The sequence below is a fragment of the Podarcis bocagei genome, assembly GCF_964188305.1.
Source record: "Podarcis bocagei genome assembly, chromosome: W".
NCBI lineage: Eukaryota > Metazoa > Chordata > Lepidosauria > Squamata > Lacertidae > Podarcis > Podarcis bocagei.
The window spans coordinates 51,930,241-51,953,199 of NC_138131.1; the positions used below are offsets into that span (position 1 = coordinate 51,930,241).

General features: G+C 50.6%; 1 protein-coding gene across 1 annotated transcript; it reads left to right on the top strand.

Annotated features, from left to right (window-relative positions):
* Positions 1-234: 234 nt before the first annotated feature.
* LOC308578198 (apical endosomal glycoprotein-like) lies at positions 235-21,223 on the top strand (the record flags this gene model as incomplete). The annotated part of the gene is made up of 5 exons (XM_081178455.1): positions 235-343; positions 20,478-20,611; positions 20,690-20,756; positions 20,852-20,967; positions 21,116-21,223. Exons 1-5 carry the CDS (start codon positions 331-333, stop codon positions 21,221-21,223), a joined length of 438 nt encoding a protein of 145 aa, XP_081034581.1. The 5' UTR covers positions 235-330.
* Positions 21,224-22,959: the final 1,736 nt, after the last annotated feature.

Below are 22,959 nucleotides of genomic sequence, written 5' to 3' on the forward strand. Positions count from 1 at the left end.
GCAGGCAGGGGATGGACGCCCTGACTCCGTTCCTGGTGCCCAGCGCTGCTATAGCAAGGCAGGGGCGCCTACTCGGTCTACCTGGGGGAAGGGAAGGCAGGCAGGCACTCCAGGGCGTGGCGGAGGCTGGGCCGACCCCACCCCCCCCCGACCACACGCTGGGCAACGACCCGGGTAAATGCTTTATTTGAAGGGAGGGGAAGCATTGCTTGGCGCCCCCCGACCTCCTCTCAGGCTGGCACATGAGCTCCTCAGAGCAGCGAGCCAAGCCGCCTGCCGCCCCCGCCCGACTCCACTCCCCGACCCTGAGTGCGCCGCGCCTGGTACAGCATGGCCGAGACAGGTAAGCTTGGGGCGCTGGAGGTCGGAAATCCAACAGGCTCAGAGCCCCCCACTTGTCCTTTTCCCCGGTGTGGTGGAGGAAATGCCCCCTGGCCCGGTTCTCATAGTTCCGTATCAATATCACATAATACGTTTCTAAACTGCAGTACGCGTCGTAAAAACTATCCTGATCTTTTACTGATAAAAACTATCCTGATCTTTTACTGGTGCCCTGCTTCCCATCCCGCATTGGGGACTGATAAAAACGAGACCAGATGGCAATCCGCAAAACCCGCCAGGTCAGACTAGATGACCCCCAGGCCCCTCACCCTTCCCCTGCAGGACTCAACGGGAGCTTCACATTGGAGTTGAGCCACGGCGAAGCCCCGCCTCGTCATCTGGCGCCTGGCGCCCCCTGCTGGCCTCCACCAGAAGAGTCCTTGGCGCTTTCCAGCTGGGTCTTGGGCTCCTCGCTCTCTCCGGCCGGCTCCTTCTCCGGAGCATGTCAAGAGCGCTGCCTCCCTCTCCACAAGAGACCTTTTCCTTGGTGGTGAGCGTGGCGCTGGACGATGTGCAGTTCAGGAACTGTGGCCCCCAAAGTAAGGCTTTCTTTTCCACCTCCCCCAAACCCAGCCAACCAGATAGACTGCCTCTGGGCTTGGAGGCTCCCTATTCACCGTCCCAACGTTTCCAGGTCCCTGGAGCTGTGCCCCAGAGGAGCACCCATGCCTGCCAAGTGGCTGCCTGACCCCTGACCCCATTGTGATGGCACCAAGGACTGTGGCGATGGCGGCGGCAGATGGGGTTGCAGTGAGCAGGCGGGGGGGGGCATTCGAGGCCAGGGGATGTGGGCACCACCGGAAGGGGGGAGGGCAGAAAAGGCACCCCTGGGACCCCCCCCCACCTGCCTCTCTCCCCCAGAGACCTTCCTCTCATGCTTCTTCGAGGAGGGCTGGTGCAGGTGGGCAGCGGATGCCAACCAGAACCTCTCCTGGGTGAGGAACTGCAGCTCCCAGGCGCCACCGTCCCCAGCCCGCTCCACTCGTGACCAGACCACCAACATGCCGGAAGGTGGGTGCTGGTTGTTAGTATGTAGAGGATACCAGCAAGGCTGAACCTTTCCGTAAAGAAAGTCTTACCAATTTGGGGCATGTGTAGAGTTCAGCACTGGGTGCTTTCTCACTCCAGCTTGTAGACATGACAGCTGACAGCCTTCAGTTCTCCACTGGGTAGACTGAACAGCTTTGTGGTCTACCTGAAGGGGATCAAAAACCCAGCCTACCCAGAGCCAAAGGCTGCCTGGTATACTCAGCTGAGGAGTGGGGCTACCACCCAGTCAACTGACCAGAGGTGACTGCTGTCACCATCTGCAGTGATCATGGAGCCCAAGAAAGTAAAATCTCTCACTGCCTCCATTTCTTCCCCTTCTATTTGCCAGGAGGTGATGGGCCCAGTGGCCATGATCTTTGTTTTTTTAATGTTGAGCTTCAGACCATATTTTGCGCTCTCCTCTTTCACCCTCATTAAAAGGTTCTTTAATTCCTCTTCACTTTCTGCCATCAAGGTTGTGTCATCTGCATATCTGAGGTTGTTGATATTTCTTCCGGCAATCTTAATTCCGGCTTGGGATTCATCCAGCCCAGCCTTTTGCATGATGAATTCTGCATATAAGTTAAATAATCAGGGGGACAATATACAGCCTTGCCGTACTCCTTTCCCAATTTTGAACCAATCAGTTGTTCCATATCCAGTTCTAACTGTAGCTTCTTGTCCCACATAGAGATTTCTCAGGAGACAGATGAGGTGATCAGGCACTCCCATTTCTTTAAGAACTTGCCATAGTTTGCTGTGGTCGACACAATCAAAGGCTTTTGCATAGTCAATGAAGCAGAAGTAGATGTCTTTCTGGAACTCTCTAGCTTTCTCCATAATCCAGTGCATGTTTGCAATTTGGTCTCTGGTTCCTCTGCCTCTTCTAAATCCAGCTTGCACTTCTGGGAGTTCTCGGTCCATATACTGCTTGAGCCTGCCTTGTAGAATTTTAAGCATAACCTTGCTAGCGTGTGAAATGAGTGCAATTGTGCAGTAGTTGGAGCATTCTTTGGCACTGCCCTTCTTTGGGATTGGGATGTAGACTGATCTTCTCCAATCCTCTGGCCACTGCTGAGTTTTCCAAATTTGCTGGCATATTGAGTGTAGCACCTTAACAGCATCATCTTTTAAAATTTTAAATAGTTCAGCTGGAATATCATCACTTCCACTGGCCTTGTTATTAGCAATGCTTTCTAAGGCCCATTTGACTTCACTTTCCAGGATGTCTGGCTCAAGGTCAGCAACCACACTACCTGGGGTATACGAGACATCCATTTCTTTCTGGTATAGTTCCTCTGTGTATTCTTGCCACCTCTTCTTGATGTCTTCTGCTTCTGTTAGGTCCTTTCCACTTTTGTCTTTTATTATGGAAATATTTGTACGAAATGTTCCTTTCATATCTCCAATTTTCTTGAACAGATCTCTGGTTTTTCCCATTCTATTGTTTTCCTCTATTTCTTTGCATTGCTCATTTAAGAAGGCCTTCTTGTCTCTCCTTGCTATTTTTTGGAAATCTGCATTCAATTTCCTGTATCTTTCACTATCTCCCTCGCATTTTGCTTGCCTTCTCTCCCTCGCTATTTGTAAGGCCTCGTTGGACAGCCACTTTGCTTTCTTGCATTTCCTTTTCATTGGGATGGTTTTAGTTGCTGCCTCTTGTATAATGTTACGAGCCTCCATCCATAATTCTTCAGGCACTCTGTCCACCAAATCTAAATCCTTAAACCTGTTCCTCACTTCCACTGTGTATTCATAAGGGATTTGACTTAGATAGTATCTTACCGGCCTAGTGGTTTTTCCTACTTTCTTCAGTTTAAGCTTGAATTTTGCTATAAGAAGCTGATGATCTGAGCCACAGTCAGCTCCAGGTCTTGTTTTTGCTGACTGTATAGAGCTTCTCCATCTTTGGCTGCAGAGAATATAATCAATCTGATTTCGATGCTGCCCATCTGGTGATGTCCATGTGTAGAGTCGTCTCTTGTGTTGTTGGAAAAGCGTGTTTGTGATGACCAGCTTGTTCTCTTGACAGAACTCTATTAGACTTTGCCCTGCTTCGTTTTGAACTCCAAGGCCAAACTTGCCAGTTGTTCCTTTTATCTCTTGATCACCTACTTTAGCATTCCAATCCCCTATAATGAGAAGAACATCCTTCTTTGGTGTCATTTCTATAAGGTGTTGTAAGTCTTCATAGAATTGGTCAATTTCAGTTTCTTCAGCACCAGTGGTTGGTGCATAAACTTGGATTACTGTGATGTTAAAAGGTCTGCCTTGGATTCGTATCGAGATCATTCTGTCATTTTTGAGACTGCATCCCAGTACAGCTTTCCCCACTCTTTTGTTGACTATGAGGGCCACTCCATTTCTTTTACGGGATTCTTGCCCACAGTAGTAGATATTATAGTCATCCGAACTGAATTCGCCCATTCCCGTCCATTTTAGCTCACTGATGCCCAGGATGTCAATATTTATTCTCGCCATCTCATTTTTGACCACATCCAACTTACCCAGGTTCATGGTTCTTACATTCCAGGTTCCTATGCAATATTTTTCTTTACAGCATTGGACTTTCCTTTTGCTTCCAGGCATTTCCGCAACTGAGCGTCCTTTCGGCTTTGGCCCAGCCGCTTCATCAGCTCTGAATCTACTTGTACTTGTCCTCCGCTCTTCCTCAGTAGCATGTTGGACGCCTTCCGACCTGAGGGGCTCATCTTCCAGCATCATAACTTTTATATGCCTGTTGTCTTTGTCCATGGAGTTTTCTTGGCAGGGATACTGGAGTGGCTTGCCAGTTCCTGCTCCAAGTTAGAGTTAGTCATTAGAGTTGGAGGGGTGCAAATGCTTACCTGCATGGACCACTGCTCAAGGACAATTAGTACCTGGCTTGGTCTCCCGGCATCCAGACTTGTGGCGTAGTTTCACATCAAGGTAAATGATGGAGGTCCCTGTTTGCAATGGCTGAGATGGAGCATAGGGAGCCTGCATAGAGAACACCTTCATAAATTGCCTTTAAGCAGGTCGGTGAGCAGTCCTTAGCTGGGAACTTCCTGGCAAAGGAACTGAAGGTAATGGAATGTCACTTCAGAAACAGAGGAAGCTTCCTGCATACAACAGGGGCCCTGAGTGAAAGATGGATTGATGAAGCAGGGGAGCACATTGATGGTGGAGGTTAGAAGAAGAATAAAAAACACCAAACCAAGAGGCATGGTTGCACGTGTTTTCTGTCAGGAGGGGATTACTTTAATTCCATAAAACTCTGGATCAATGTGCTCCCAGTATGAAAATGTCTAGCCAGAGGCAGAAGACTTGACAGACTCTGCAGAGGTGGATGCCATACATCTGAGACCCTGAAGCAATACAAGGGTGTTACAGTAGTCTACAGACACTGTGCAACAGAAAGTGCAAGTTACATGTCACTTCAGTAAGACTGCCATGGAGTGAGCCTAAAAGAACTGTTGCCTTTAGGAATAATAGGAAAGAAATATCTCCAGGCTCCATCACCATGGGTTGTGATCAGAGGGCTGTATGCTGTATGCTTACAGCATTGTCAAACAAACAGCCTCCATCCAAACAGATAGAAGAGAGCAGGATTAAAAACTAGTGCTACAAAACACACCATAATACAAAATAAACTAGTTAACTCCCCCAAACAATAATTTTTTTAAAAAAATAGCCTAATGCCTCATCCCGCCTCGGCCGGCGCCTAGCAGCTGACTTAGAACTGGTGCGGACCAGGGGAATCCGACTGTTTAATTAAAACAAAGCATCGCGAAGGCCCGCGGCGGGTGTTGACGTGATGTGATTTCTGCCCAGTGCTCTGAATGTCAAAGTGAAGAAATTCAATGAAGCGCTGGTAAATGGCGGGAGTAACTATGACTCTCTTAAGGAAAATGGCAGCTGATGATCTGTGATGTTATACTGATCGCTCTTTGGCGGTCTTTTCCACATGCCTATCCCTACCTCCTCATGGTGAGAGTCGGGCTATGTGTCTAGGCAGCAACGTCTTTAGGCAGCTAAGAGGTAAGGCTTATCTGAAGGGAAGGAGCTTCTGGACACCATTGGCAAAGCTGCCTTGAAGCCTGAGCAACAGATGTTTGGCTTGCGTACCGTCCTCCTGCCGTCGCTGTACCACCAGCTCTCTATGGGCTCAACCACAGTAGGATTGCTTAACAGAGTGGACCAAGAAACACCCCCTGGTGGTTATCCCCGGTAGATATTTTAACAATTAAAAAATTTGATCATGGAGAGGAAAAGGTTAACATATGAAGATATATTGGTAAAAACAGAAAAAGGTAGGAAGATTAGAACTCATGAGGATTTGAAAGATAGATTGACAGGTTGGCTACAATACCACCAGATAAATGCACTTTGGAATGAAGATAAAAAAATGTGCATGAATGAGAAAAAATCTAAATATCAGATAGAAATTCTAGAAGGAAAAACCAAACTTTTATCTAAGATGTATAATTTTTTGTTATAATGGGATACAAAAGATGAGTTGATAAAGGAGGTGATGGTAAAATGGGCAATTGATTTTTGATATAACATAGAGTACGACTAGTGGGTGAGGCTATGGAATAAAGGAATGAAGTTCACGGCATGCGTCACATTAAGGAAAAACCTGGAGAAAATGGTAAAATTGGGGGAAATGTATAAAATTGGAAACAAAGCATGCTGGAAATGTAAGCAGAAGGATGGGGACCTTTACCATATGTGGTGGGTTTGTGAGGAAATGAAAAAAAATTGGGAGCTTATGTATAACGAATTAAAGAAATTTTTCAGATATACTTTTTCAAAAAAAACGGAGGCATTTTTGTTAGGAATAATAGGTGACGAAATTAAAAAGGAAGATCAGATATTGTTTCAATATGCGGTGGTGGCGGCCAGGGTATTGATAGCTCAAAAATGGAAATCAGCAGAGATCCCTACGGTTATGGATTGGCAAGTAAAATTATTTGAATACGCAGAATTAGCAAGAATGACACATAAAATCAGACACCAAGAAGGTACAAAGTTTATTGAAGAATGGAGTAAATTTGTGACATATATTGAAAGTAATTGTAGAACTTTAAAAACTACAGTAGGCTTAACATAAACCTTGTGACGTGTACATAAATGGAACGGAAACTGTAAGAGTAGAAGTATACCAAGAAAACCGCAAGGGGATAGGAAGGAAGTCGAGGCGTGATCCAACGCAATGTAAATAAGATGATGGCACCAAATAATGATTGTCAAGAGTGTTTCTTTTAGTTTTTGATTGTTTGTTCTGGTTTGTTTTCTGTTTTCTGTTTAACTGAAAATCTCAATAAAAATAATTTTAAAAAACACAAAAAAACCCAGAGTGGACCGCTGTGTGAGGACGGCGGTGAGAAAGTGGCTAGGTCTCCCGGATAGTACGCCTGTTGCGTACTTCCAGACTAAGGTCGGTGACGGAGGCCTAGGGATTCCGGCAATGCGCTGGATGATACCACGACTTCGTAGGGATCAGCTCCTACGACTGCCACTGCTAAGGACGGAGCAGTCTATGTCTGGGACCTTTCTGAGGCGGGAGCTCTCTCTGGTAGAAGGGCAGCTACTAGAGAGGGGAAACTGCCTGTTTACAGCTCTGGCTCAAGATCGCCAATGGGCCAGTTTCCTGTACCAATCGGTGGATGGCTGTACATTGAAGGAGTCTGGGAAAACCCGTAGTAAATTGGAGGAATTTACGCGCACAACGTCCTCCACTAGTGCTGGGTTGTGAGCACCCAGGAAATTGCCCAGGTATAGCATGGGGCTGCTAGTAAAATATTCCATACTTCTGCAGATAATCAGAAGTAATGTTTGAGGGACGTGGTGCCCCGATGATGATTTTTTTTAAAAAAAGGAAGCTGATGATCTGTGGTGTTATATGATCGATCTTCAGCGGTCATTTCCACGTGCCTATCCCTACCTCCTCATGGTGAGAGTTGGGCAACTCTTCTGGCAGCTAACAGGGAAGGCTTATCTGAGACTCTGGGTCCTTGCTAGAGAGGTTCAGTTCATCCTCACCCAGATTCAGGAAACCAAAATGAATCGTTGTGGAAACACAAAGAGAGGTGGTGGGACCTCTGACTGTACCACCCAGGTGAGGAGCAGCTCCTGTGCTGCTGGGCCTGGTGTAGTTCCTGCGGTGGAAATCCCAGTTTTTGTGTGCGAATGCCCGGATTGCGAGAGAGCCTTTAATACCAAGACCAGACACGGTGTTCATCACCGACGAGCCCACCCAGACTGGTATGATGCGCAACAAAATGCACATCAGGTGAAAAGGAGATGGACCCCTGAGGAAACAGCACTGCTGGCTAGAGAGGAGGCTAGGCTCCTAACCTCGGTGGCACGCCATATGAACCTAGCCCTGATGGAAAAATTCCCAGAAAGAACAGCGGAGGCTAGAAAAGCCCATAGGCGCCACACACTACAAAACACAGACCTTCTAGATCTGGAAGGACATTACAACTGTTATGGCTAGCATGCCTGCTTAGGTTATGATAAAGTTAAGATCCAGAAAAAAACAACAACAACCAACAACAATCATATTATAAGGAAACCTCTCTATATGGTTTGGGAACATACAAAGATTTGCTTGAACCTAAAACTCTGTGGTGGATATCTCCCCTTGAAGCACGAGCAGTGAAAATGAAAAAATATGAAAGGAAGAGGAAGGAAAAAGCTTTGAAGAAATTAGAGAACGTCTGTCAGGTTGTTACAATATTACCAACTTTATGAGGTATTTAAACTAGATGAAAGAAATGGTTTTGCGATGGAACCCTCTACATTGGAAAAAGAACTGATCCACTCTAAAGTGAAAATCCTCTCCAATCTGTAATCCTCTAAAATCTGTAATGGTCAAGTGGGCTCAAGATTTTGGCTATAGTATCCCAATGAAAGCCTGGGAAAATCTATGAAGTTCACCGCATGCTACACCTTGAAAGAAAATTTTATGTAGATGCAATTCCACTGGTACTTAACACCACTAAAATTATCCAAAATGTCTAAGAACATTTCAAGTAAATGCTGGAGATGTGGGGAAGCGGAAGGCTCAATGTTACATATGTGGTGGACCTGTAAGAAAATAATTTTGCAATGTAATTTATAATGAGCTCAAAAGAATTATGATGGCATCCTTCATTTTAAAAAATGGAGGCTTTCCTCCTGGGGATATTAGGCCCAGACATACCTGTGGACGAACAGGTGGACCTGTGGAGGGCTCATGCTCAGAAAGTCCACTACTACACCGGCAACACTAGTCTCCCTGAGTTGGTTAAAGAGCGCTACCAAGTGATAAAAAAGAGAGAGGAGGCTTCACGCTCCCTGATCTAGAGTTATGTCATGCAGCTGCAGCACTACTGTGGATTAAAGATTGGATAACATTAAGGGATTTTGATGTATTAGATTTGGAGGGATATGATAATCGGTATGGGTGGCATGCCTATTTAATATATGAGAAGGTAAAGGTCCACCGGGGCTTCCTGAATCATTTAATAAGGAAACCATTATATAAGATCCGGTCAAAATATAAAGAAATACTGGAACCCAAGAACCCCCTGTGGACCTCACTTACAGAAGCACAGGCAGTTAAGGAAAAGAATATGGAAGGGGAATGGGTCACATACTGATTATTATTAGAAGGACAACAGGATGAACCTATACTGAAAAAAATATGAAGAAATTAAAAGGCATTTAACAGACTGGCTGCAATATTTTCAGATACATCAAAGATTAACCATTGATAAAGTAGGACTTGCAAAAGAAACATCAAAATTAGAAATTTGAAAAAGAAGTAAAGGAAAATATATCTCACGGGTATATGACCTCAAACTGGAATGGGAGGTAAAGGAAAAACAAGTGAAAGCTGTAATGGTGAGATGGGCACAAGATTTGGGTTATAATATTTACGTGGAACAATGGGAAACACATAGCGGAAAGACATAAAATTCACGGCCTGCTACAATCTCAGGGAAAACACAATTAATATGATGTATAGATGGCATCAAACTCCAGAAAAACTTGCTAAAATGTATAAGAACAGATCTCCTATATGTTGGAGATGTTAATAAAGAAATTGGGTCTTATTTGCATATGTGGTAGAAATGTACAGAAATTTGGAATTTTTTGGATTCCCTGGTGGCCCGCTGGAATGTGGAGTTAACCAGGGCTATTGACTGTTTGGCTCCGAAGTGCCCTCTCCGATTGCATGGAGCCCGGACAGCCCCGTGGTTTTCCACGGATCTGAGGGCAATGAAACAATCGTTGAGACGGCTAGAGCACCGGTGGTGGATAACTCATTCCGAATCTGACCGGACACAGGTTAGAGCTCAACGTCGAGCCTACCAAGTGGCGATAGCGACGGTGAAGAAGAATCTCTTCACCGCCTCTATTGCATCTGCAGAAAACAGCAGCAGGAGACTTTTTCAGGTGGTTCACAATTTAGCGGAACCACCTGCAACATCGGGGCCCAGTACGGGCCACATGTTCTCCTGCAATGATTTTGCAAAGTTTTTTGCAGATAAAATCGCCCAGATTCGGGAAGAAGTAGACTCCACCGTGGGAGCAGGGCCGGGGCGGGAGAGTGCTAGAGTTCTGTCTAGTCAAGTTGAGTGGGATCAATTTCAATCTGTTACCTCCGAGGATGTGGACAGGCTGCTTGGACGAGTGAAACCAACCACCTGTCTCCTGGATCCTTGCCCATCCTGGCTTATAAAAGCTAGCCGGGAAGGACTGGGCGATGGGCTTCGTGGGGTGGTGAATGCTTCCCTCCGTGAGGGAGCCTTCCCAGACCCGCTGAAAGAGGCGGTTATTAAACCGCTTCTTAAAAAACCATCTTTAGATGCGGTCACGATGGCCAACTATCGCCCAGTCTCAAATCTTCCATTCCTGGGCAAGGTGATTGAGCGAGCGGTTGCCGAACAACTCCAGGCATGCCTGGAAGAAGCAGACCATTTGGATCCCTTCCAGTCGGGATTCAGGCCTCATCATGGGACTGAAACTGCCTTGGTCGCACTGGTTGATGATCTCCGGCGGGCTAGGGACAAAGGTGAGAGCTGTTTCCTAGTTCTGCTGGATCTCTCAGCGGCGTTTGATACCATCGACCATAGCATCCTTCTGGACCGTCTTGAGGGGCTGGGAGCTGGGGGCACTGTTATACAGTGGTTCCGCTCCTTCCTCCTGAGCCGTGTTCAGAAAGTGGTGGTGGGGGATGAGTGTTCAGACCCCTGGGCTCTCACTTGTGGGGTGCTCAGGGTTCTGTCCTCTCCCCCATGCTTTTCAACATCTACATGCGGCCGCTGGGAGAGATCATCAGGAGGTTTGGGCTGGGTGTTCATCAGTATGCGGATGACACCCAGCTCTACCTCTCTTTTAAATCAGAACCAGTGAAGGCGGTGAAGGTCCTGTGTGAGTGTCTGGAGGCGGTTGGAGGATGGATGGCGGCTAACAGATTGAGGTTGAATCCTGACAAGACAGAAGTACTGTTTTTGGGGGACAGGAGGCGGGCAGGTGTGGAGGATTCCCTGGTCCTGAATGGGGTAACTGTGCCCCTGAAGGACCAGGTGCGCAGCCTGGGAGTCATTTTGGACTCACAGCTGTCCATGGAGGCACAGGTCAAATCTGTGTCCAGGGCAGCTGTTTACCAGCTCCATCTGGTACGTAGGCTGAGACCCTATCTGCCTGCGGACTGTCTCGCCAGAGTGGTGCATGCTCTGGTTATCTCCCGCTTGGACTACTGCAATGCACTCTACGTGGGGCTACCTTTGAAGGTGACTCGGAAACTACAACTAATCCAGAATGCGGCAGCTAGACTGGTGACTGGGAGCGGCCGCCGAGACCTGCATTGGCTCCCAGTACGTTTCCGAGCACAATTCAAAGTGTTGGTGCTGACCTTTAAAGCCCTAAACGGCCTCAGTCCAGTATACCTGAAGGAGCGTCTCCACCCCCATCAGTCTGCCCGGACGCTGAGGTCCAGCGCCGAGGGCCTTCTGGCGGTTCCCTCATTGCGAGAAGCAAAGCTACAGGGAACCAGGCAGAGGGCCTTCTCGGTAGTGGCGCCCGCCCTGTGGAACGCCCTCCCAGCAGATGTCAAAGCGATAAACAACTACCTGACATTCAGGAGACATCTTAAGGCAGCCCTGTTCAGGGAAGTTTTTAACGTGTGATATTTTACTGTATTTTTGGTTTTTATGGAAGCCGCCCAGAGTGGCTGGGGAGGCCCAGCCAGATGGGCGGGGTATAAATAATAAATTATTATTATTATTATTATTATTATTATTATTATTATTATTATTGGAATAATATATATGAAGAACTTTTAAAATTATTTAAATCAACATTCAAAAAGAGGCCAGAAATATTTTTATTAAGCATTTTGCCAAAAGAAATAGGGAAATTGAAAAGAACATTGTTCATGTACGGAATAACAATGGCCAGAATTTTAGTAGCAAGAAATTGGAAAAACACAATAATACCCAACACGGAAGATTGGCAAATCCTAATCTACTTCTGCTTCATTGACTATGCAAAAGCCTTTGACTGTGTTGAACACAGCAAACTATGGCAAGTTCTTAAAGAAATGGGAGTGTCTGATCACCTCATCTGTCTCCTGAGAAATCTCTATGTGGGATGGGACAAGAAGCTACAGTTAGAACTGGATATGGAACAACTGACAGAAACTGACAGAACAACTGGCAGAAAGTGAGGAGGAATTAAAGAACCTTTTAATGAGGGTGAAAGAGGAGAGTGCAAAATATGGTCTGAAGCTCAACATCAAAAAAACAAAGATCATGGCCACTGGTCCCATCACCTCCTGTAAAAAAGAAGGGGAAGAAATGGAGGCAGTGAGAGATTTTACTTTCTTGGGCTCCATGATCACTGCAGATGGTGACAGCAGTCATGAAATTAAAAGACGCCTGCTTCTTGGGAGAAAGGTGATGGCAAACCTAGACAGCATCTTAAAAAGCAGAGACATCACCTTGCCAACAAAGGTCCGTATAGTAAAAGCCATGGTTTTCCCAGTAGTGATGTATGGAAGTGAGAGCTGGACCATAAAGAAGGCTGATCGCCGAAGAATTGATGCTTTTGAATTCTGGTGCTGGAGGAGACTCTTGAGAGTCCCACGGACTGCAAGAAGATCAAACGTATCCATTCTTAAGGAAATCAGTGCTCATTGGAAGGACAGATCATGAAGCTGAGGCTCCAATACTTTGGCCACCTCTTGAGAAGAGAAGACTCCCTGGAAAAGACCCTGATGTTGGGAAACATGGAGGACACAAGGAGAAGGGGAAGACAGAGGACGAGATGGTTGGACACTCTTCTCGAAGCTACCAGCATGAGCTTGACCAAACTGCAGGAGACAGTGGAAGACAGGAGTGCCTGGCATGCTCTGGTCCATGGGGTCACGAAGAGTCGGACACGACTAAACAACAAAAAATGGTAGAATATCTGCAGGTAGCGAAAGCGACAGGAAGAGTAAGAGGCCAACCAAAACAAAAAGTCTATAAGCATCGGGGAATCTTTAAAGAAAATTTAGAAAACTATGGAATAAAAGGAAACATCTTGACAGAATTAGACTGATCCCTGTATTGTATAAATATAAGTTTGTAGGGAGAGGTAAAAAGAAATTATATAAGAAATACAGTATGTAACTGTGTGGTATAAAGTAATGGATAGATAAAGTACAGTGAGATTAATTGGAAGCCAGTTTTAAATTTCTTCTCTATAAGTTTTATAATTGTGTTCAGTATCAGGAGTATATATGATGATAATTATATTAATCTTCTTGTATCTTATAGTGTGGTGGTTGGTTTGATTTTTCTGTTATTTGTTTGTTTGATTGTGTTTGTTTACTTGTATGTACGTCTGTTTTCTCATAAATGTATTTATTTTAAATTAATAAAGATATATTTAAAATAAAAAAATAAGAGCGCTACAAGTGGAAGACCTGAGCACCACGTCTGCAACGCTCTCCTGCAGAGGAGTGTGGAGTGATCGCTCGGCGGAGGACCTGTTAGCCCTGGGTATTGTCCGGAAACAAGACCTCAAGGTTCTCTCGTCGCGGGTGTTGATCGGAGGAATCTATGGGCAGAACATCTTTAACAAAACAACGGCTTCCCTTAATGCTGTGTTGTGAGCGCAAAGGAAATTGCCCAGGCTTCCACGGGACTGCTAGGAAAAAATATTCCGTACTTCTGCGGATAATCAGAAGTAATGTCAGAGGGGCGTGACGCCCTGATGATGATTTTTTTTTTTTTTTTTAAAAGGAAGCTGTGGTGTTATACTGAAGGCAGGCAAGGAACGGCCGCCCTGCCCTGCGCCGACCACACGGGTGCGCTCCTAAAGCGAGGTAGCCGTGCTAGGCTGTTTTTTGTTCGTCGCTGGCTTTTAGTTTTTTAAAAAATTGATTTTACCAATAATCTTACTGCTTTATTCTTTTTACAAACTGCTTTGAGGTTTTCTACAATCAAGCGGGGTGTACACGTACAGTAATTGAATAAATAAAATTAACCAATCTCCACAGAGTGGCGTCTCCTTTCATTTATGGAATGGAAATTTACTCTGCACGTGCTCAGGGACACTTTCATCATGGTGGTGGGAGGGGCGGTCTGCAGAGTAGGAGCCAATTCCTGGGACGGAGGTCCCTTCGCTCCCCGGTAAAATATTTGCGGGGGCCGCCCGTCCCAAAAAGTTGATGGTCATTCATTGCTGTTCCAATGGTGCGCGCGCCATGTCTTGTGATCTATTAGGCGGGGCGGGACTTACCTGTCCCCATGAGTAGCCAAGGGAGGACAGGGAGCAGATGCCCCCCTAAATCAAGAAAAGAAAAAATGTTTAACTAACTGACCAACTGCGTCGCAGATGATTCAGCACCCCCCCCCATAAATCCTGGCCACGCCCATGCCTGCCCCCCTCCATATTTATTCAAGTTGGCACCCGTGGTCTGCAGTAGCCAGCAGGCTCCGTTGCCTCTCCCGCTTAGCCATCTATTTCCCTCCATAGCCTCCTCTATCCCAGCCAGGGACTCGGTTCAGATAATAGCAGGAAAGTACTGTACCGGGCTTCTATTCAAATAGTGGGAGGCGAGGAGAGACCACTATTTCTAACAGCAAGAAGTGAAAGTTTTTTGTTAGTTTTTTTAAGAAGAGAAAGCGTTGGTTACTAAACCGCTCCTTTCTCACAGCATCATGATAAAGTTGAGGTGTTGCAGCATGTAAATGCATTTAGAGTGTGTTGGTTGGTTTATTGATTAATCAGTTAGATGCTGGGCTGTTAATCAATCGATTTGCTAATCTCTTGGCAGCCCTGAAGGCCAGGGAGGGGGCACAGAAGGAGCTGAAACTGGCAAGGAACAGATGTCCTAAGGCCCATGACCTTTAAGGAGAGGGAGGAGTCTGCACCCTCCAGAGCCATACACCCCCCCAACATGAGAGGGAACCTTCCTCCCCCAACTCCTCGCCGCTCTGCAGCTCCGCCTCCAGGTTTTTCTGCATCCCTAAAGATTCCCCAACCACTTTGTCTCTCCTACCACCACCCCCGCCCCAGACCTCCTTTTCTGCCGACACTGCTGCTCCTACTTCCATCCCTTTAGGTCCTGCATTTCAGCTCCTCTCGCGGTGTCCCTCAGTCTCCACAGTTTCCTTCCTGACACCCCCTGGCCACGAGCGCAAGGGTCTGCAGAACTGCTTCCAGCAGCCCGGTGCCGCTTCTCACATGAAGGCATTGTTGAGCTGGGGCGGCCGAAAGTGAGACTCATGCATGGGGGGGGGCGAGAGGGGTCAGCCTGGTGTCCATTCCACTCTTTACACCTTGAGTTTCCGGTAACAAAAAAGAAATAGTCTCTGAGCATGCGAGGAGTCTCGTCTGTGCTGGTTCAAAGGCAGCTTGAGTTCCAGCAGTTCCTTGCTTTAGCAGCACCCCCGTGCCTGCCTGCCTGCCTTCCCCGGGCAGGAGCCTGTTTAGCAGGGCCGACCAGCAGCTAGGGCGTCAGGGCGGCTGTCCGCTGTCTGCCTCTCCACCCCCCCCCCGGTAGACCGGCTAGGCACCCCTCCCTCTCTTTAGGAGCGCCACCGTGTGGCCTTAGCAGGGCAGGGCGGCCGTTCCTTGCCTGCCTTCTCCCAGGTAGACCGGGTAGGCGCCGGTTCCTTGCTTTAGGAGCGCCCTCGTGTGGCCAGAATGGTAAGGGCAGGGCAGCCGTCTTCTTCTTCTTCTTCTCCTTCTCCTTCTCCTTCTCCTTCTCCTTCTCCTCCTCCTCCTCCTCCTCCTCCTCCTCCTCCTCCTCCTCCTCCTCCTCCTCCTCCTCCTCCTCCTCCTCCTCCGTATCCCCATTGTTGTCATTATCGTCCGTGCGTGCGTTCGTTCGGTCGAAATGGGGGATGCGTGTGTGTGTGCCCGCCCGCCCGCCCGCATCCCTCTCTCTCCGTGATCTATTTTGAGTCTGTCTCTCTCCCCCACCTGGGGGGGGGGGCGGGGTGGTTTATTGGGTGTGCGTGTGTGCGCTTTGGAGTGATGTTTTCTAGAATCATAGAATCATAGAATCATATGTCCATCTCTCTGTCCCTGTCTCTCTCCCCTGCACACAAGCACATGCTGTCTTTGAGTGTATGCTACTGTGAGAGAGAAATTTTGTGCCCTTTTGTCTCCCTCCCTCGCAAACGAGTGTTTGTGTGTGTGTGTGAGAGAGAGAGAGAGAGATTTTGTTTCTGCCTGCCCGCCTGCCTGCCTGTCCCCCTCTCTCCCCCTCCCTCCCCCCCCGCAAACAATCAAGTGTGTGAGAGAGCGCACGAATGCTTTTGTGCTTGTCTTTCTGTATCCCTGTGTCTCTGCATGCTCCCCCTCCCGCAAAGGAACGCACGCACGCACGCCAAGACTTTTCTCCCTTGCCGTCCCTGCAAGGACGAACGCACGCACACCCTCACCCGTCCCCTCCATCGCCTACCTGCTGCGCTGCCGCCAAGCGGCGGTCTACAAAGTCACCGAGTTCTACGGCAGCTGTCGCCACGAACCCCAGCCACCCTTGGCGATGTAGTCGGGTTACAGCGACCGGGTAGACCTGGAGGCCCCATAGGGGGCGCGGGCGGGTAGACCGGGAAGCCCTCCGCCCTCCGTAGTAGACCGGCAAGCCGCAGCCTCTCCGGCGGGTTGACCGGGGGCCCGGCGAGCAAATTGGTCCGACCCGGAAACCCCCAACCATCTCGGAGGTAGACCGGCAAGCCCCAGCCTTCGGGACAGTAGACCAGAGGGGCGCCAAGGGCAGGGAGACCGGACAACGCTGTCAGCCCCTCCGGCGGGTAGACCAGGCTTCCAAAGGGCCGGCGCCCAGTAGACCGGGCAGCGGTTCGGCGCCGTATCCCAGGTAGTTCGGCAGAGCCATGCTTTAAGGTGGTCGGATCGGGAAGCAGGCGGGCCGGCAGGCCTGGACCTGGAAGCCCCAGAACCTCCAGCGAGCAGGGAGGCAGGCAGACAGGCGAGCAGGCAGGCCGACCGTCCCCTGCCTTCCTTCCAGGTAGACCGGGCAGAAGCCTTTCCCTTTGTTTAGGAGTGATGGGCAGGCTCCAGGGAGGCAGGCAGACTGGGAGGCAGCGGTCGCAGGCCCGCCGCTGGAAAAACCGGGGCTCTCGCGTGTAGACTGGGCAGTCGGCGGGCGTCTGGCGGGAAGAGCGTGGAGGACCAACCACACCCGCCAGGGGAACCGGTAAGCCTTCCATCAGTCCGTCCGTCCTCCGAAGTGGAACGGAAAGCCCCAGGCGCCTCGGGCAGGCGGAGAACGGCCGCTGCTTCCAGCCCCGCCGTCAGCTTGACTTTCAGGGGGGACCGGGCAGCGAACAGACCTCCCAGCGGTAGACCGGGAAAGCCTTCCGTCCTCTGAAGGGGACCACCACGTCCCAGCATTGCTGGCCAGTATTGGACCGGAGGAGAGCCGCCAGCGGCCGCAGGAAGAACGAGCCACGCTGCCGGCCCCTCCGGCGGGGAGCTAGACCCGGCCGCCCCCCAGGAAAACGGCCAGCGCTTTGCTCCTTCTTCCGGGAAGACCGGCTGAGCCACCCCCGCTTGCCGGCCGGTAGACCGGGGCCACCGGCAACCTCCCCTGGACCGGGCAGGGGCCAGACCCACACAGACGCCCGGAAGCCTGCCCTTCTCCGTCCTTCCTACCCTCCGCCAACCGCTCTCGCCTCGCCTCCGTCCGTCACCCAGAAGAAAGGGCGGGCGCCGGGAACGGTTTACCGCCGCCCCGACGCATGGGTAGACCGGCACGACAGGGGAGCCACGGAGCCTCTTGCCGGAGCGAGCCTGCCGCGTCTGGCCGCCAGGGGCTTCCGAGACGCCGGCCTGAGGCGGCGGCGGAGCCGGTGCCCCAGACGCCGTCCGCTCTCGCCGGGCAAGGACGGCATGCGCGCGGAGATTTCTGGCGACAGGGTTTTCAGGACCCTCTGGAGAACCGCAGACGACCCAACCGCGCTCCCCGGCCAGTGTGGACCCACGGCGGGGGCAGGCGCGGCGTCTGACGCGGTACTTCTGGTTGAACCGAAGACGACCCAACCGCGCTCCCCGGCCAGTGTAGACCCACGGCGGGGGTAGGCGTGGCGTCCGACGCGGTTCTTCCGGGGGGAACCGAAGACGACCCAACCGCGCTCCCCGGTCAGTGTAGACCCACGGCGCGGGGCAGGCGCGGCGTCCGACCCGGTTCCCTCAGAGCAGCGGCGAGCAGCCTCCTTCTCCGATCCCGCGCCACTGGCCTTCGGGTCTCTGCCGGGAAAGGGGCGGCGAGGTGGGAGAGCGGCTGGCGGCGGGCTGCGATCCCGGCTCCAGGACCTGCGACCCTCGAGCGGCCCCTGTGCTCCCGTGGCCGCGGCAGCGTTTCCCAGCTTCTCGCGGGAGTGAGGGTGGGGACTGCCCCGCGGTGGGGCGGACCCCGCGCTTGGTAGTGGGGACAGGGCCCACGTCGCTATCCCCCCGTCCTCACGGGTGCGACGGTTGCGTCGGGGAGGGCCCTCTGCGGGCCGGCCGGTGACCGGTGTTCAGGCGGAGTGGAATCCTCCCCTTCCCCGCGTCCGTCCCGCGTTCTGTTGCCTTCGTTTAGCGACCCGATCCAGGTGCGGTGCCCGCTCCCAGGCACACCGGTAGACCGGAGGGAAGCCGAGGGTCGGGAGACCGGGCACCGCTGCCAGCCGCCTTGGTGGCGTGATAGACCGGGGGGACCGTGGACGCGAGAAGCAGACTGGCCCTTTGGTCGGTAGACCGGGAAGCCCCCTATTCTCGGAAGGGGGCCAGCGAGGCCCAGCCTCCCCACTTGGCAGACTGTGGTACAGCGTCCGCAGTCCCGCCCGCCGCCGGGAAGACCGGGGCCCTCGCCAGTAGACCGGGCGGTCGGTGGTCCTCCAGCGTGTAGACTGGTGAGGATCATCCACCCACACGCACGCCGGTCATGCGGACCAGGCAGCGGACAGACCTTCCAGGGGTAGACCGGGAAAGCCTTCCGTCCCTGTCCCAGTTTGTGTGGCCATTAGTACACACAGAGAGCTGCCAGGCGCTGCAAGAAGAATCAGCCACGCTTCTGGCATCTCCGGCATGGAGCTACACCCGGCCTCCTAAGCAAAGTGGACCTGAAAGCCCCATGCTCTCGCCTCACCTCCGTCCGTCACCTAGAAGGAAGAGGGCAGGCGCCGGGAATGCTCTCCTGCCACCCCAGCACTGCCCCACATGAGGGGACCATGGTGCTGGAGGAAAAGACTGGACCCCTAGACACTAGATCGCTGAGAAAGAGAAGGCTGCTTCTGGAAGAAAATGGGTGTAACCAAACTCCAACATCATGCTGGCTGAATCAAAATAGATAGTAGTGCAGCGCGGCTCCAAGGGACAGGCTCCTGCCAGGTCTACCTGGGAGAAGTTAGGCAGGCAGGCAGGCAGGGGGTGGCCACCGTGACTCCCTCCCTACTGCCCTGCACTTCTAAAGCAAGGGAGGGGCGCCTACCCGATCTACCTGGGGGAAGGGAAGGCAGGCAGGCACTCCGGGTAGCCCCCACATGACTCCACTCCCCAACCCTGAGTGCCACGGCCTAAGGCTATGAGCTCCACACCTGGTACAGCATGGCTGAGACAGGTAAGCTTGTGGCGCTGACGGTCGGAAATCCAACAGGCCCAGAGCCCCCTACTCAGCCTTTTCCCCGATGTGGTGGAGGAAATGCCCCCTGGCACGGTTCTTATAATTCCGTATCAATATCACATAATACGTTTCTAAACTGCACTACTGTAGGGGTCAGATGGGATTACCATGAGGAATTATAAAATATACACCAAGCCATCGTGTCCACGATGAAGACATTGTGTTGACTGGGTTTGATATATTGACGATAATTTCTGATTAAATCCCATAAGATTCTACATTCATGTCCTTTTGATGCCCTTTTGCCTCTGCTGCCCATTTCTCTCCCCTCACATGTCACGTGCACAGCAGCTCAGCAGTTGCTTCGCCAGGCAGGCATCCTGGGCCAGAAAGATTGTGGGCAAGCTTATTTGAAGTAGCTCTCTAATGTATATTCATTTTAGGATGTTAATCTTAGGGCCAGGAAACAGATCTCACATGAAGGTGATACTGATTGCTATCCTCCTGGCCATCCTCCTTATCATGTGTACTGATTGTTTATGACCTCCGGGGTTGCCAGATACTCTTCTTCGTATACGAGCACTGTGTAAAAGATTCTTTTGCTAATAAAATGGCCTGGCAAGGGGTGTGGTGAACGCACTTTCTCCGAGAGCCTTGCTGGTGAAAGCCTCGTGTCTTGTTTTTTAATCAGGGTCCAATCCTTCCTTTACTTTGCAAACGCAACACAGTATGTATCGTATCATATAATTTTTATTGATTGATTTCTAGACTACTGACCCGCCTGGTAGGGTCGGCGTAAAGAAATACCATCCTGATCATTCTTATCATGACATTTACTGGTGCCTTGCTTCCCGTCCCCCATTGGGGACTGATAAAAACGAGAGTGGCTGAGACCAGATGGCAACCCGCAATCCTCGCCGGGTCAGACTAGATGACCCCCAGACCCCTCACCCTTCCCCTGCAGGACTCAACGGGAGCTTCACATTGGAGCTGAGCTACGGCGGCCACGTTGTCCCCCTGTGGCGAAGCCCCGCCTCGTCCTCTGGCGCCTGGCCCCCCCTGCTGGCCTACATTGGAAGAGTCTGTGGCGCTTTCCTGGTGGGTCTTGGGCTCCTCGCTCTCGCCGGCCGGCTCCTTCTCCGGAGCATGTCAAGAGCGCTGCCTCCCCTTCCACAGGTGACCTTTTCCTTGGTGGTGAGCATGGCGCTGGATGATGTGCGGTTCAGGAACTGTGGCCCCCAAAGTAAGGCTTTCTTTTCTGCCTCCCCCAAACCCAGCCAAGCAGATAGACTGCCTCTGGGCTTGGAGGCTCCCCATTCACCGTCCCAACGTTTCCAGGTCCCCGGAGCTGCACCCCAGACAAGCACCCATGCCTACCAAGCGGCTGCCTGCCCCCTGCCCCCATTGTGATGGCACCAAGGACTGTGGCGATGGCGGCGGCAGATGGGGTTGCAGTGAGCAGGCGGGGGGGGGCATTCGAGGCCAGGGGATGTGGGCACCACCGGAAGGGGGGAGGGCAGAAAAGGCACCCCTGGGACCCCCCACCTGCCTTTCTCCCTCAGAGACTTTCCTCTCATGCTTCTTTGAGGAGGGCTGGTGCAGGTGGGCAGCGGATGCCAACCAGAACCTCTCCTGGACGAGAAACTGCAGCTCCCAGGCGCCACCATCCCCAGCCCGCCCCACCCGCGACCAGACCACCAACATGCCTGAAGGTGGGTGCTGGTTGTTAATATGGAGGATACCAGCAAGGCTGAACCTTTTCGTAAAGAAACTATTTGAATCAAGTCTTACCAATTTGGGGCATGTGTAGAGTTCAGCACTGGGTGCTTTCTCACTCCAGCTGGTAGACATGACAGCTGACAGCCTTCAGTTCTCCACTGGGTAGACTGAACAGCTTTGTGGTCTACCTGAAGGGGATCAAAAACCCAGTCTACCCAGAGCCAAAGGCTGCCTGGTATGATGTTCTGCACTGCAGATCCAAAGGAGGTCTTGTGGGAGTTGTTGGGTGCAGGCGTACCACAGAAGGAAGTCAAACTACAAAGTGATCAGTTCTAGTGCTTTATTAAAAGCTTTATTACAGCAAATCAGTCTGCCAGGCCTCCCACCCTTTACAGTTGCAGGACAGACACCTCAGCAAGGAGTTGGCTTGTCTGCACCCAAGCAAACTTTCATACATCTGTATACACAAAGCAGCATTCTTCACTTCGGCCAGGACTTCCCATCACTCCACTTGACCAGATGAGGGCGTAGGTGGCAAATACCAAAGTCTGACAGCTAGCTCCTCTTTCTGGACTCCATGCACCCGAAGCCCCCAGTTAAGGATAGCATCAAAACAAGCCAATTAGCTTCCATGAGCTCATCACTACAACAACTACCTATTAATTGTGGGGTTATCTTGACTACCAAAATGGTGTTTGCAGAGCTTCCAGAACAGTTCACCTTTGGTTCAACACAACCCACCCCTTCAAGATAACCCTAACAATCTACACGCCCAATCTTCCGCAAGTTCCTCGGGGTCTAGAAGGAGTGGAGTTATGCGGTGAATCTGTTACTCAGCTTGCAACAAAAACCCACAACAGCAATGCAAAAATATGCAATGAAGCAATCTGATAGTTATAACAAAAATCACCAGTAAGTGGTGCCGCCCCCTGCAAGTCCCTGGAACCACCCCTGGACCATGGTCCTCCACGATTCATGCTCCAATCAGGCTACCTTGGCACAATCTTGATAGAAAGCATGCACCATCTTATTTAGCTAGACTTATCTGAAATATATGTTCTAATACACAAATCATTTTTATTTAACAGCTTGAAATATCACAAAAGCCTCCATGTCCGTGTTCTGGTTGTCTGCATGCAGATCCAACATTATATGAGCCACCGGTTGCTGCCACACAATAAGTCCAGTCATGGCAGACACTTCTGCTGCCCCGGTGAGAATTCATGACCGCCAAGCTCCAGATCCACGTGAAGTACAGGAACATTCTGACACAGGTATGGATACAGCCAGCAGAGGAAACCTAGGACCAATCACAATATCCACTCCAGTGGTAGCCAATTAATGAACAAACAAATATTGGTTAGGTGCTCAGAGAATAACCTGCACCTAAATAAAGACAAAGGAGATGCTGTTAGACTTCCGGAGGAAGAGAGGGGAACCTGCCCCATTGTATATTGGGGGGGTGCTGTGTGGAGATAGTCCCCTGCTTTAAATTCCTGGAAGTTTACCTTAGTGAGGACCTCACTTGGAAAATCTTCTACCCTCGGGCAGGAGATATAGAAGTATAATCAATTGTGCCAACAGGCTAAAAAATAGCTTCTATCCATGGGCTGTTAGGCTGTTGAATGGAAAATAACATAGCAAAATTGACTTGTGAGGTGGTGTGTTGTTCGATAAGCACACAGAGTGCAACGAGATTGAGTGTTTGGGGGGGAGGCTTGTTTAAT